This window comes from Aphis gossypii, chromosome 2 (genome assembly GCF_020184175.1).
Source record: "Aphis gossypii isolate Hap1 chromosome 2, ASM2018417v2, whole genome shotgun sequence".
Classification (NCBI taxonomy): Eukaryota; Metazoa; Arthropoda; class Insecta; order Hemiptera; family Aphididae; genus Aphis; species Aphis gossypii.
This window is the reverse complement of record NC_065531.1, coordinates 65,842,901-65,859,681: the sequence shown is the minus strand read 5'-3', so window position 1 is coordinate 65,859,681 and position 16,781 is coordinate 65,842,901. Positions and strand designations below refer to the sequence as shown.

Sequence of the window (16,781 nt, the reverse complement as noted above, 5' to 3'; positions counted from 1 at the left end):
ATTAAGGAAAATATTAAGGTACTTTTCTATGATAATTTACCTATGACGACATAGTAATATTAATTTTTAAATTTTTAGTTAATATAGTATGTTATTTAATATTAAAAAATAAATTAGGTACATATTTTATTTTATATTATTGAGATCTGTTAAAACTAAAAATTGTTATACATATTATCACTCATTGAATTCATATTTGTAAAACAAAATTATTTAAATTTATTTTTCACATTTAAAAGAAATAGTGCACAGAATATTTGGGGAAATTGATTTTTAATTATTACAAAATATTTTTCCAGATCATAAAATCTACTGATTTATCTATAATAATTAACGTTAAAATTCCAATAAACAATTTGTAGTTATTTGTATTAATTCCACAATATTAAGTATTGTATAATTTGAAATTTATATTTTGTAAACAAAATTCATGATTTTTATGGGGACACACATACTACATAATATTAAGTTCTTAAAAATTGTCAATTGGACAAGATTATTGACTTAAAGCTGATAAATTGCTCATGAAGTCTTCCGGTGTAAGAATGTGTGACGAACCTGTCCAAAATAAATTAAATGAGTGTAATAGACAGATAAAAATATAAATGAATATAAATCATATATAAAACAATTAATATAATTACCTATAATAACCTCCCAGTTTTTGACATTACTGTTACTTCATAGGCACATCTCATCTCAGAAAAACTGATTCCTCCTATCACAAAAAATATTACTCTTGGTACATTTTTTATAAGCTGTTGTCCTTTGCCTTTATCCTTATGCCAGTGTCCATATCGTGCACTAAAAACAAATCAAAAATCATTGCAAAGTACTGAGTAGATAATATGTAATATCTATAGTTATAAGTACAGTAATTTATCGAGTGTGTAAACATTTCTAGTTTAATTTATTACCACATTGAATGTAATTACTTTCACAATTCAAAAGAGTTCACGTAAACAGCAAAAAGTAAAATAAAGACAATTTTTAGTTTGTACATTAATAATTTTACAGGAAATTTTATACCAGATTTTATGATATACATTAGTATAATAAATGTTTATGTAACCAGTTTTAATTTATATTCTATCACTTTCACATTATAGAGATTAAAATATTTTAAAATAACACAATAACAAAAAAAACAACTATTATTTTTAAATTTATGCATTTTTTAATTTTTGAATACAACAACTATTTATTTAAATTTGGTAAAAGTGATTATGTTTTAAAGAATTTACTATTTATTCAATTGTATAATAACATTGTTATTTTTAATATTAATGGACTTTATTTTAAACATAATTTGTTATAATTACTTATAATGGACATCAGCAATTAGACTATTTAACATGTTTACAAACTACATTTTAACAATTGTTAAACTTAAATTCAATTAATTTTAGTAACTGTATATCACTAGAAAAGTGGAATTTTTGTAGGAACTGTATTATGAAAAAAATTTATTATCAATTTAAGCCATATTAAAATAATTAAAAATAAAAAAACAATTAATATACCTTTTAATTAATTGTGTTGCAATATTTTTAACAATTTAGTTTGACAATTTTTGATACATTAACTTAATATATATATATTTTTTTAATAATTATAATATTCTAAGCAAAAATGTTTATCATTATAGTTATTTATATTAGTTATTAGGGCAATTAACGATCAAAAAATCAAAAAATCTCATATTATTACTACAAATAGTAGAAGTTTTTTTATGTCATACATTACTTTAAAAAAAAAAAAACGATCACTGATCCTATCATTCCTTACGAAGATGAAACTTAAATTTATATATTCTGTTATTAATTTTGTTAGTTTGTTTTTATTGTTTAAAATTTAAATATTTTATAATTATTAATATAGAAATATTGTCTTTTGCCTATTGGTATTTATTAAAAAGAAACAAAATTTAATATAAACAATTATTATAAACTTAAAATAATTGGGTAGTGGTTATGTCATTAATTTCGATGGTATAAGCCTTTACTTTAAAATCTAAACAGTAACAAGTCATAATTATGAGAAAGAAAATAAGTCACATTTTTATTAATTTTAATTGTGAAAAGGAATAAATTATAAAACAATATTGATACAAACTATTTAAGTAGGTACTTGAGAAATATTTTTAAAAGTATTTAAAATTATAAATAATACATAAATGAAATCAGAATTCAAATTAAAACATTTTAGAACATATTGTAGTATTTTTATACCTCTTGAAAAATGGCACTTATTGACTTGTCTTTCTTTACAAAAAATCCTTTCTGATTGTTTAATTTAAATAGGTTACAACAATTAAATGTATCGCAAGAATGAATTTAAACATTAATAAATAAATTAAATTATAATAGTAATAGTATTAAATATACACCTAGATGGTACATGGTATCCAGAGGAAGCAGCTCTGCCTGCTAGAAAAGGAAAATGTTTAGTATCCAATTTGTCTTCAATACAATCTTCCATTAAATCCTTGATCACTGGGGTCCAACGAGACATCTGATATGTATTTTTTGAAATACGCTCTTTACGTGGAATTTGATACTGTTTTTTTCTGTTACCCTGTGGAGAAAAAATAAATAAATTACATTTTCCAAGTTTGAATTATATAAATTTAATTTTATAATATTTACGTCCACAATAGAGTTGATACCGAGCAAGTTCATATTGACAATTGCTTGTTTGTCAATTGGCGATAGTTGGGCATGTTGTATCAATTTATTAAGATTGTCTTCTGATATTCCATTTTTTGACAAAATATACAATATAATTATCCTCATTTTATCATTGCTAGATACATTCGGGTTTAACAATATAGGCACAATATACCTCATATGATCTTTGATCTTTTCACCCTCTGTATCGGTACCCATAGCTAGATATTGTTCTACTCTACAAAGTCTGTCTACATTACCTTGATAATGTTTCATGCAATCTTCAGCTAGATGTAAATGAGTTGAATACTTGCTCAATTCTTTTTGATATTGCGGCATTTTCTTGATCATATTGGATAAATCGCTCATAGAAGATTTACCTTCATAAGCAGCAGACATGCGTTTGGATTCAGAAAATTTCTTCATTTGTAGTGTTACTTTCCTGATCAGAATAACAGAATTGTATTAAATAAAAAAAGCAGTAGTATAACTATAAATTATTGGTACCAAAGAAAATTTAGCCTTATAGTGATTGCTTGATTGCTTGTTATGATATGTTTTAATAATACAACTTACAAGTAAGATCTCACTTAAAGTATAAACCTGGGGTCGGCAATTAAACTCTATGACGGTCCAGATAATTTGAAAAAAAAAATTTCTAGCGCTAGAAAAACTTAAAAATTGAAGTTAATAATTATTGTTATGTTATTATGACTATTATTTTAAAAACAGTGATAAATGATGAACATCTTAATCTCCGAATACATCATAAAATATGGGAATGGTTCACAACTTTTAGATCTTGCGTTTCAAGACTATTGGGTATATTCTTTATCTGAAAAGCAATATCAATATTAATAAAAACCAGCATTTGTATGAACATACTCTATCAAACTTTTGGCTGAAGTATAAGACTAATAGTGGGAATATTCTCCAGTACAACACACTACAGCAGTAGTTCCCAATTAGCAATGAGCCACGGACCCCCAGCTAAAACTTAAATTGTAGGGGGGACCCCTTATTAGTTATTTGTGATTACTTGCTTTTCAATTTAGTTTAGTAATAAAAATGAAAAAAAAAACCAGTGTAACTCTACGTGGAGCATAGTTTGAATAATATATATACCTAATACATTTAATTTTTTAATAATTCGACTAAAATAAAATAAAAATATTACTTCAGTACTACATAACCATGGAACAATTAGTGTACCTTTAAATAATCAGTTAGTGCAATTAACAGTTGGTAAGCTTTCCAGTTGGATTTTACATGTACTTATGAGTATACATGTATAAGTGAGGAGGTATTAAATTAAGATGTGTGCATTATGACATAATGAATTACATTATAATTACATATAATTACATTGTATTGTATGTATATAATATATATTATATATATTATATAGATAATAGATTATAAAGTGATTCTTTTATCAAACAACAGGTTAACAAACAATTCATATTATTTCAAAAAGTATTCATTTTTCAATTTTTTTTTTCAAAATTTAAGATCTACACTGTTTTAGAACTGTAGAACTCTACCATATTTTCATCCTTATATTTATTAGGTAAACCACTATCAAATTTTAAATTTCAAATGATAACCTATACTTAAAATTTCATAAATTAAGAAGGATATTTTTTTTATAAATTATCATATTCAAATTTTCATTTTCTTTAATTTGTTGATGAGATATAGCTTTTCAAATGTAAGAAGTTTTGAAAAGTGAGTATAAAAACAAAAAAAGGCATTATTAATTTAAATTATTAATATAGGTTGCCACTTGAAAATCAAAAGTTGATAGTTTTTTTTCTATTAAATATAAGAATGAAAAAAATAAAATTTTATACAGATGTAGAAAAACATGTATCTAAAAATTTGAAAAAAAATGTATACTTTTTGAAATAATGAGTGTTGTTTGAAAAAAGAATCACCCTGTGTATAATTAAAAATAATATGCAAATATATATATTAAGCAAGTACCCTATTTTTGCATTACTACAATACACGTATATTATACAAAATACAGATAAACTATTAATAATTTCCATTTCATACATCTATGTTATTTTTATATACCTTTCCAGTAAATGTTTAGTGCAAAGGTCTCCAAATTACTGCTTTCGGGCTTGAAAATTTTAATTGATCCCCAAAAGACTGTAAATATCCCAATATCAAACAACCTCAACTTGATAAAATATTACCAGAAAAAATGTAATTTCATGTTTTTCATTCATTAAGAATTCATAACTTATAAATTATTATTAAAATTAATACTTAATATAATTAAGTATATTTAAGAATTATTTTATAAAATATCCTCAAGTATATATATATATTTGTATAAGCTTAAAAATTATAGTATTTATACATTTTTGAAGTGTTAAGAACTTTCAATATTTTATGTGGTCATTGAATAAAAATATTTGAAGTCCCCTTGTATAATATATATACTATATACTATACACATAATAAAGTGTATTAGAACAATGTATTATCTTAAAAAATTGTGTATTATTTAAAAATTCTAAATTTATTTGTGTAAATATAATTTTAAACATCCTATGGTCAATTAAAATCACTATATGGTGCATACTTATGTCACTAAATTGTTACACCACTGAAAAAAATTAATAATCTAATAACCAAGTTGAAATGGAAACTTACTTGGTTACAACAGCAATATGCTCATGTCTGTGCTCCACCCAAAGTTCATCATTGTCATCTAATATGACTTCCTTAATTTGAGAAGATCCAACATTGGGTTCATATCTTTTTAAATAAAAATTAATTAAAATTAAGAATAAATTTTATGATTATAACTTACTTATAAACATCATTTTCTATAGGCAATAGATCATGAACCATAGCTTGAAATGTAAGCTCGTGCAAAACTGGAGATACACAATCGAATCCTCTGTCTAATATAATTAACTGCGAACGTACTTTTTCTGGACCTTCGCCCATTGTTGGCTCATCAGCTTTATAAGCATTTAACTTTTGCTGTACAATTTGAGCCAACTCTGCATTGTGTTCAAAGTCACTTCTATATCTTACTGATGGATATTCCCCTAATGTAGCACAAACAGTTGCAATCTGTTCTGCAATACGCTCCATGTTTGGGATACGACTATTTACTAGTAATGGATTATAGTAACATTGAAATGTTTCATGGGAGTCCAAAGAAAATACCTAAAAACAGTTATTAATAAAATTAATATTGACAAGTAGTTGTATATCAAATATTGGAAAAATAAACTAATAAACATGTTTAATGTGTAATGTATGTGGTCTTGACATTTTATTTATGTTAAATAAACACACCTGACTTTCATAAGGCAGAAATGCGATGTTTATCTCTTTGAGAGTTTTAATTTTTTTGGCAGCAAATGATTTGCACAGTTCATTGAAAAGTTCTTCTTGACACACTATTGTTAAAATGAACCAATTAAAATATAATACCACATTAATACATTAACCATAAATAGTATATTATTGGTACTTGGTGTACAAATATTATATTATAGTGTTACTGATATTAGTAATTAGCATGCAGTGTTACTATTTAGGTTTTTATTATCTTTTGCTGCATAATAATACAATTAATCCTTTTTAAAAAAATTTTAAATAACCAAATTTGACAACTTTAAATTTATCATATACAAGAGGTAGTCCATATGATAAAAGAAAATCATTTGATAGTAGACTATTGATCATAGGTATACTATCATATAGGTAACTATACAATTTTTTAACATTAATTTACTAAATAATTAAAGCATTTATATACATTGCAAGAATAATATAGAAGTTAGTATAAAGTTGTTAAGCAATGACCATACATAAAAGATAATTCTGCTATTATTAATTTATCAATAAGAAATTACTACAAATCAATTTAAACAAACAAATATTTATTATTTGTCAGTCAACATTACTATACCACTAATCAAATCTAATCACGAAAATGAATGAATAAAACATATTGAAATCTCTTGATAAGATTAATTAGTGGTAACAACATATTAGCCATGAGAATAATAAGAACAATAGAATTAACATACCTAGTTCATACTTATATTTTCAAAGTTCATGCCAAAATTGTATTTAATATTGGGTATAGTTTATAAGGGACCATGTACTTTATAGTAGTTACACAAGAAGTAGATAAAACTAAAGGTATTTTAAATGATGATCAATAAAAGAAATTTGTGACAGATGTAGCTAAAATCACTCAAATGAACTTATCTGTAAAAACTGTAAAAAATTGTATTTAATAGGTAACATTTACATGATATAATTCAGTAACGATTAAGAATACTATAAGCATCATACATTGACATAGAGATATGAATGTAATATTTTACCTTCAGTAAAGAATACATGAGCATTTTTATACATTGGTTTCCCCGGACTAGCAAAGTCTCTGATAAGTGTGCTGATGGACTTTTCACAAGGAGTGATCAAATAAACTGCATCTAATGGTAATGGTTCACGGTTCTTGTTTAGATCTTCGACAACTAAAATAAGCAAGAAAAATAAATGTCAATAATTACACTTTCTGCCCAAAAAGTATCAGAACTGAAAACAATGCTCACGGGTGATCCGTTCATCTACTATGTGATGCATCTTGCAACATGAAGATACCATTCTCATTGCCAACTGATCTACCACCAGCACCCGCCAGTTCACTTTTTCTCCAGTACCCTTTTTCACATCTTTCTGTTTGAACACTTCATCCATAAGCTCTGCAAAACAATGATTAATATAGATAAAAGTGTATACCTATAGTCTATACTACTATACGCTACGATCGATAATGAGCAGCAGCCGCTGTCACGCACAGACGCAATAACTTACTTTGTCCGACAATCGCTCTCAGTGCCATTTTTTTTTCTAGCGTACAGACAAATTTGATTGTTTGATAGAGTATGTATTAGAGAAATGTGATGGCAGTAAAGACAAATAAAAAATAGAAAAACTTTAAAAAGGCTCGAAATTTGTGTACTTCATGTAAAATAGGACAGCTGATGTTCACTAGACAACGACAACGTACATAGTCTATATACAGCTTCTCAGCTACTGCCTCAATGGAGCTAGACGTGCAAGTAGTGCGCTAGCGCTACTAATCTACTATCAAATATCCAGGAACCCGGAGATAAAATCCTGATTGCAATTCACGCAGTGTGTCCAACGATGACGAAGTAAAAATTACCTCGCTCCACGTAAATCGTAGTCTCATCCACTCATATTATGATTATGTACCATAAAGATTTTTTATTCTTTAAAATCGCCGTAACGTCACGGATGAATCTAATTGTTCATGACTCATTTTATAAAATAAATGCACAATAATTTAAAATTATTGATCTCAAATCTCAATCAGAGGTGACAAGTACAGGCAGTATAGCCGTACTAATCAATGGTCACTACGTCGATCCATTAATGTGAACGTAGGTACATATCGGTTCATGGTCACCAGATCACGTACACACATTGTTGTTACGTCGTGTCGTCGTTGTTGGCCGCCAAATATGGCGGTTCAGCGTTTGGGGAGTGCTGAAACCCTTAATTTTGTTCGTGGCAATTCGACCACGTCAATATTTTAGAGATGTACCTAATTATATCATAAAAAATAATGTGGGTAGGTCTTATATCTTAACTTAATTTTCACGCTAAACAATTTTAGTTCATGTAAGTACGAGATACATAGAAACTGTACCTAGATAGATGTTCCTACAATCTACTTAATAAGTAGAGCAAGGATTTTCATGCATTCGCATATTTTTTTTTGGTTAAATTTTTCGTATGCACAGTAAGTACACAATACATTTCGCAATGTTTGTGACCAAAAGCTCGAAGTTTTTAGTGCATATTTTTGCATAGGTACCTACCTATTTTGAAATTGTTGGGTTTAAAAACTTATTTATTGATTATACGAGCATATCTTACGCTTGTAGTGCATATTTTGAAGGATTTTCGAAAATCATGTACTTCGGTAAATATTTTTCATGATCAAAGACACAAATTATTATACTTAACTGTTTCTATATAATTTCTAATAAAGACGACAGAGACTCATCTTATCTTAATTGCGAATCTGTAGATTAGATTACAATAAAGTGATATACATATTCCTATCAATAAAAAGAAGAACAGAACAAAACTCAAATGCTTACCTATTGTGGTAGCATATTCGACGACGGTTGTAGAAGAAAACACAAAATATTGTTAGGTACCTTCATGGCGCCATGGTGGTAACAGAATAAACATGAACCGTTTTGGTGCCTGGTTGTATATAAAATTTAATGTTACTAAACTTGAACAAAGATATTTTGGATAATGTTAATATGAAAAATTGACAACACTTGTTGATTAAACATATATATATATAAAAAATTAAATACCTAATAAGAGTATTCTAATCTATATGTAACCTAACATATTTTATATTTTGAACATAATACATATATGAGTACATGGCAATTTCATATCAACAAGTTTTGGGTTGTATAATATAGCAGGTAATAATATGTAGGTATAATGCATAATATTATGCCTTCTATATGCCTGTATTCTGCTATAAATGTAAAAATTTTTTAATAATTCTTATCACTAGATATATAAAATATTTTTAATTTGTAATAACTTTTAGATTTAAAATAAAATCTTTGATATACAATTTTATTTTCTCGATTACTATAGAATTAATAATATAATTAAAATAATTAATATTTATAATACTATATTGATAAATAAATTAGTTTTTTCCTCTAGATCAGTGTTTCCCATTTTTAACGCCTATACTAGCTAAAATTTTCCTTCTCATTTTAATAGATTTAGGACTGTCTATGATCTATTTATATAGACCAAAAGACAACATTTTTTAAAAATTGTATAACTTATAAAATAGTATTGAAAAGTTAGTAGGTATAGTGTAATGAAAATATTATAATAGCTAAAAATATTATACAATAAAATTAAAAAAATCACTTTTGTGTTCGTACAATTTTATACGACATTTATTTTACAAAATTGAATCGATTTATTATTCCTTCGATTTTATTAGTCATATTGTTAGTTATACATTTTTCTTTTAGTAAAATCCACGAGAGAAACTACTTACGTCTTACTTCATTACGAATATTCCAATCGTACCTAATATTATATACATACGTACTTTTCATTTACTATTCAATTTAATAAAATTACATTAATGTTGTTGTATCATATTTTTAATTATTATAATATTTTTATTACACTATACTAATTTTCCAATACTATTATTATTATAACCTGTGGTCTAAGTAGATCATAGACAGTTCTAAGTCTGTTAAAATGGGAAGGAAAATGTTAGTATAATGTAATACTTACCAAAAAATATTCAGGAACTAGTGTTATACCTTAAATAATTCAGGACCCAACTACAGTGAAGTAGTTTTAAATTCGGGACCCAACTCGCGTGTAGCCCTATAAATATACTTATATACATAATTATATTTAATATATAAGATTATTTTTAAATAAAAATATTTAGGTGAAATATATCAGGTATACTTGAAATAAAAATAATAAAATAGGTGGAAGTGGCACAAAATATTAAATGCATTATAATATTTTGAAAATATAATTTTATTTTATTTTTTTTATAGTCTTATTTTATAACTAAAACTTCAATGATTTAAGTATGAATGTACATATTCACCAGCCACAAAACATCCAGGATTACGCAGCATTTCACGTTGAGAAATTGTAGTGTATCAAAATTATTCAATTGTCTATCAAACAAATAAAAAACTAAATTTGCCCCTGGAAATGGACACTAAAAAAAAAAAAAAATGTATATATATACATATATATATGATTTGAATACAATTTAAAATTCAACAATTATAAGCACATTTAAAATAGAAAAGTTTAAGATTTAAAAGTTATAACTTATAAGCATATCAACATAAATGTTATTTAATCTAATTAATTTTATTGTCCTATCATATTTATCATATATTATAAATCAAATAGGTACGTTGAATAATTATAACAAAATATATAGTGCCTACCTATAATTTTTATTTTCCGAAAATGCTAATACTCGTATATATTTAATTTTGTATTTATTTTAGTTAAATTTTAAAAATGCAAATTTATCAAAAATTAACTATGAAAACGAATACTTAGGTAGTTATAATAAATCGGTAGGTAGTTCTATAATATAGGAAACTAAAATAATATATTATCTGTATTAATAAAATTATTATTTATTTTTAATGAATATCAGGATATTGTAATAGGTAATATAAAATATTTGTATTTTAAAGAAATATATTTATCGTGAGACAACGTTCAACTGTCCAAACACTGAGGATTATTAAACTGTAATTCATAAGCTTAATTAAAATAATATGTCTATTTAGTATCTTATAATATATTTTTCTGTATTATTTACTTACGTAATAGATTTCTGCATAGTAGCTCATAAAATGCATTAAAGGCATATGCCTGTTAACGTAAAATGTTTGAACCATATTATTCAAATCACGAATATGTACTATGACCATATCATTTAAATTCTACAACAAACAAAAAATTAAAAATGTATAAATACCTATCTACTAAGTATATTAATTAATAAGTTTGAAATAAAATAATTCAATACTTTCAACCATTAATTAATAATTATGTATACCTATAACATTTAGTTTATTTAGGTACTTATATACTTCGTATCCACTTAGCACTTAATGTTATTGAAATTTTTATAAAATATTCTTATAACTACTTACGACATCATGTATGTCACTGCCAAGGTCATGATATGAACACAACACCTAGATTGTATTAACTCCAGTGGCGTATGTGTAATAAAGCGGATATTGTGGGTTTCCACCACGATCTCACAGAGAATTTTTTAAGATTTCAAATTTTAAATATGTCAATAATATACATAGTATAATAATATTAATGGTAGTTGATAGTTGGTTTATTATGAAAATCTAATCATAAAAACTATCTTACAGAGGTGTATTTAGACATAGACCTTATAGGCCAGAGCCTAGAGCAACAACATTGAGAGATCAGCAAATTTTAAAATTTTTTTTTTTACCAAATTCCAAAAAATATTTTTTGTGATTAAAAAAAATGTATAATTTTTTTTTCTTAAAAGTATCTACTATATTATTTAATTATCTGAATATGTTCATTCAGTAAATATTAGATAGGTATATTATAAAATAGTTATCTAGATAAGTTAAAATATAATAAATTTATGTACATTTTATCTACAAAAGATATTTTTTTGTAGAGAATTCTCAACACTGTCTATCATGTTATCATGTCATTAACTATATTGCAATTTGACGGAACTATATTATCTAAAATTAATTATACTTTTAACATTTTAAATCTATCAATGTCTTTGTATAATAGTATACTAATGAGAAATAAATGTTGATTCTTAGTCATAACACATGATTAATGATTAAAGTACAATTAATGAGTAGTTTAAATACGATAAGCGTTCTGCTAATACTTTTATTTGTGTGTTTTATATCAAAATTCTTCGTCGTTATTAAACAAATTCATAATTCTATACAATTTTTACTTTATTCGAACATTTTTGAATAATTGATAAGTTTTTATTATTTTCTACGAGTGAAGTCACGTTATTTAGCTTGCTATAAAATATAATATATAAAATAATATTTTGATAATTTTTGTTACCTACTTAATTCAGTTTTTTACTGACATTCAAAATTCCGAACACAATATCAATAATGGTTCAAATGATTCAATTATTTTTAGATACATTATGTAAACTTCAAATCCAAGTATAAAAACAATAAATTTGTGAAGTAATATTATAATGCTTTGCTATCATTATCATAATACATTATTTATTTAGTTAGTAATCTTTTAATATATGCTTAACAGTTTTTACTTTTATAATAATATCATAAATCATGATCATATACTATATAGTTTACAAATACGTAGGTATGAAGTTTAGGTATAAATTGGAAATTATCTAAAAGATCATATTAAAACTAGGTGGCAAGTTGGTACCAACCGATCTCTTGTACAGAAAGTGGTATTGATAAAAGTATTGATTAATAACTAAAAACGAGTCGTACTAAATATAAATAAATAGTAATAAAATAAATCGGGAGTTGTAAAATATTTGGATTTTTTGCTAATATAAAAATATTTGATAACAACATTTGTTTATACAGTTGTGTATTTAATCGGCACAACTGAAAATAATAATTATATTTAAATGATATTATTCACATATTTTTTTTATTATTTAAAATTAAAATTAAAAAATGTACTCATGCCATTTTATATTAGTAAAAAAATAGGTTAAATATTTATTACCTCATAAAAACATACGATGTCTTATGCTGCGTTACAGATCAAAAGTTTTTAACTAAGAAAAAACTAATAATGACGAAGACATGAGATAATTTTTGATTTGTTTTTTGTCATTTACTAGTTGTAAAGTTATTCAGTTCTTTTAAACGGATACGATGCAGAACCATACGAATAGTTAAACGATCATATTAAAGACTTTCACGTTAAAACAGGGCTAGGCGGAAATAACCCATGTGTATCTACATGTTAATAAAATATATGTTCAATTCATAAACCTAAGTTTGGCTTAGACACGCGATATGATGATGTTTTTGAATGGATATCCATTTCACAAAAAATACGATTATAATCAGATACAATAACTAATAATTAAACACTTATATATAATTTGCCACGACAATTCATGGAATTTTACACATTTTCTATGGATTTACTAATTTGAACAAACATAAAAATAATAAAAGGGGCACTGTAAACAATTATAAAATATGTAATTATAATTTTTAAGTGCCCTTATTATAATGTATAATATACAATTATTATTTTTCTATATATATAAAAAAAAAACAGTGTGGCTAAAAACTATTTGTTTGTACCAATATAAAGTAAATTTGAAATAGGTGTACTCACGTTCGATAATTGATGAGTCATTTTGTTCAAAATGAACGAACACTGCAGAAAAATAAAATTTCGATGAACAGTGAAACTACACGAATATACAATGTACCTATATTATAATAATTGTAAATTATATTAATTATAAGAACAGTTGACATCGAGTATTCGAACTGTCAATCCTCAATGACTTTCTGACCTCTAATGACTCATAAGGTGTATGTTAAATGTTAATTATGACTAAAAAGCGCGCTGCGAGTAGTGGTCACGGAGGAAACTAATAAAAGTATGACACACCAATGGCGTAGTTATGATTTTGTTCTGGGGGGGGGGATATATAATTTATTGGTTAAACATAAAGTGGGGGAAACAATAAGTCAATGATTTAAACATTAAAAAAAAGGCTCTGGGGGGGGATCTATCCCCATATCCCCCCCATAACTACGCCACTGTGACACACCCGAATGGTTATAAATTATAATAAATAATAATTAATCCTATTCGATAATGCATCGTTTCAAATCATGTATTTTTAATGGACAGAATATGATTAGTTACAGTATATTCAATAGTTTAGATACAATTAAATATAATATATCCTACAGTTTATATCAGTGTTTCACCGTTTTTTAATGGTACGTTGTAAAAATAACAACATTTTTATTTAGGACTATAGAAATATAAATAATGATAAAGAAAAAAAAAGCAAATATGCAATTCAATAGTTATACATGATAAAAAATAAAAATAAATTGAACAAAATCAAAGAACCAGTCTATTAGGTAGGTACCGAGATTTCTCAAAAATACCCAACAATTTTTTTTTTGTAAGGAATTCAGATACATTGGAGTAATTTATCCAAAGTCAACAGCTGCAACAGGCATATCATTATAATTCATAAAGAAATATACGGAGTTCTCAATAGCAGTAGCAAGTATTGAAATTTGTCAGCAAAAAAACTAGTTCAATAAAGGAGAAGTAACAATAGATTAAAATGTAAAGTATTAGAAGTGATTAAACAACAATTAAAGCGCGGAGGATTGGCTACATAGATACAGAAAATTATATCACAAATCATATACATTATACAAATACCAAGGTTTAAAATCAAATCTAAAACCTATAGATTTTCCTACACTACCTAACTAAGAATTAATAAAGTCAAAATATATGGTTTTGAATTATCTTTTCTTTTCTAGGCTTATTTTAGTATTGAATAAAAAGTATTATATACCTCTCTAATATTTTTAATGATAGCACTTTGTATCCTGTATTCAATAAAGTTTTAAGTGATCCCTTTATAGTTTTATATTTTTATTTGAATCTCTTTTTTGAATATCTGGCAGATAAATGTTTTGATAAAACTCTATAGAAGCTTTTTTTCTTCACATATTTAGTTATAAATTTATATAGTTGCCTACTATGGTTTTGAGTTAATATTAATTTAACTTAGCCCAAAGTATTTTTATTTAAAAAAATGTATGTTGCTGTTTTTAATTCATCTAAGTTTCAAACTAGGACATCTTTATTTATGATTAGGTTTAATTACCTTATCACTATAGCAATTACTTGCATTAGGTGCTTTTTTTAAGAAGTACACTAAAATAAATTGTTAAATATTAAAATAAAATTCTTACCTAAATAGTAAATTAATTAAAATAATTATAATAAAAATATATAATAAGAATAACAAAACAATCCAAAATTAAAAGAACTATCAAGGTAATTGAAAAAATAATTTAAGCCCAAAATTTAATTTTTAAATAAATTAACTAATAATAAATAGGCTATATTACATTTGGGCCCATATAAAGTTAAGTATGTGAGCCGTATATAAGTTAAACCTCTAAACCTCAAGGCTTTTTAAATTGAGAGTGAGACCAGATATAATATAATAATAGTAAATTTATTCTAGTTAAATATTCTTATTAGTTTTTCATGAAAATACAGTTTAATCAGTGTTTACTTCGTAATAATTATTAAATTAAAGTTTAAAACAATAATGTATCTTAAATTCTTAAATAAAATTGTATATCTGTGTATCAATTATTTAATGGAAGATTCAGTTCTATTTAAGTTGTGATAAACTAAGATTTTAGATTCTGCAGAATAAAGTAAATAAATATATTCTAATATTTTATATAATATAATAAAAATATAATTTAAAGCACAATATTATTGTATTTAATATTTTTTAACAACAGGATAAGTTTTTTTTAGAAATCAAATATAATATCTTTTTTAATATTTTATATTTTTACATATCATTTACTAACCAATGTGGTTTTTACCTATTATACATCTATTCATAGTTGATACATCTTGAAAAATAATATTTTTATTTTTTTTTATTTTGTTCTATTTATATTTAAAGTATTTTTCTTATGTATTCACATATGTTTTTTATATTTGATGATTCTAATGAACATAGATTTACAAATTAAACATAATTATAAAAAATCTAAATGAGAATGTGAGCCCTGCGATAAAATTAAACTATATTAATGTATAATTTGAAAAAAAAATTGTCTAATTTAATTATCTTATTTAGATTTCTGACTTCTGTTATTTACCATTGATTATAAATTTGTACCTATTTATAAATATTGACACTACCAAAAAAATTTATTAGAAGTAGGCTTACAAAAGAAACTAACATAATAATATTATAAATTAAATGTAATGCCTTTTTAATTTGATCAAGTTGTACAATTCAATCATGTTATTTATTTTCTAGGCACTCAGTATTATTCAAAAATGTTTTGGAAATTCTTCTTACATAGTCCATCATTATGGAGATCATTTCAGCAAAAACTGAGACTAATATACATTTATCATTCCATCATTAAAATTTTGATGGAATAATACTATTTTTAAATTCAGCTAATTGTAATTGTGATATAACCGTTTTATGTCAAACATGGTTGAAATAAGTAATTGAATTTTTTTAGAATTAATTATAGAAATAATTAAAAATATTTTTACTATTATAGGAATTTATAGATTAGGACGATTAAGTACCTAATGATAACATTGAGTTATTTTTTAATGATTTAAAATCATATTGTATTAATATTAAATTTATATACATTATATAATATGAGGTAATATAAATATAAATCA

General features: G+C 24.6%; 1 protein-coding gene and 1 long non-coding RNA gene across 4 annotated transcripts; both read right to left on the bottom strand.

Moving 5' to 3' along the window:
* Positions 1–250: 250 nt before the first annotated feature.
* Positions 251–7,788, bottom strand: LOC114126196 (protein ROP-like). 3 transcript variants are annotated; one of them, XM_050201637.1, is made up of 11 exons: positions 7,533–7,788; positions 7,271–7,420; positions 7,040–7,192; positions 5,997–6,100; positions 5,500–5,864; positions 5,340–5,444; positions 2,930–3,111; positions 2,649–2,872; positions 2,390–2,577; positions 645–804; positions 251–558 (listed from the first exon to the last, which is right to left on the bottom strand). In XM_050201637.1, exons 1-10 carry the CDS (start codon positions 7,558–7,560, stop codon positions 645–647), a joined length of 1,659 nt encoding a protein of 552 aa, XP_050057594.1. In that variant the 5' UTR covers positions 7,561–7,788; the 3' UTR covers positions 251–558. The 3 variants fall into 3 exon arrangements, with proteins under 3 accessions (XP_050057594.1, XP_050057595.1, XP_027845888.2); XM_050201638.1 differs by having other exon boundaries at positions 2,649–2,749; XM_027990087.2 differs by having other exon boundaries at positions 2,649–3,111.
* Positions 7,789–10,357: 2,569 nt separating this feature from the next.
* On the bottom strand, positions 10,358–11,600 carry LOC126550439 (uncharacterized). The gene is made up of 3 exons (XR_007604525.1): positions 11,456–11,600; positions 11,123–11,242; positions 10,358–10,494 (listed from the first exon to the last, which is right to left on the bottom strand). It is a non-coding gene; the product is annotated as an uncharacterized LOC126550439 (long non-coding RNA).
* Positions 11,601–16,781: the final 5,181 nt, after the last annotated feature.

Excerpts from the sequence above, each read along its gene's own strand:
- LOC114126196 (XM_027990087.2), bottom strand. The coding sequence starts at position 7,560 with ATGGCACTGAGAGCGATTGTCGGACAAA. Across the intron at positions 5,865-5,996 it reads TTCTGCCTTATGAAAGTCAG|GTATTTTCTTTGGACTCCCA; the intron begins GTGTGTTTATTT and ends AACTGTTTTTAG. Across the intron at positions 3,112-5,339 it reads CATATTGCTGTTGTAACCAA|GAAAGTAACACTACAAATGA; the intron begins GTAAGTTTCCAT and ends TATTCTGATCAG.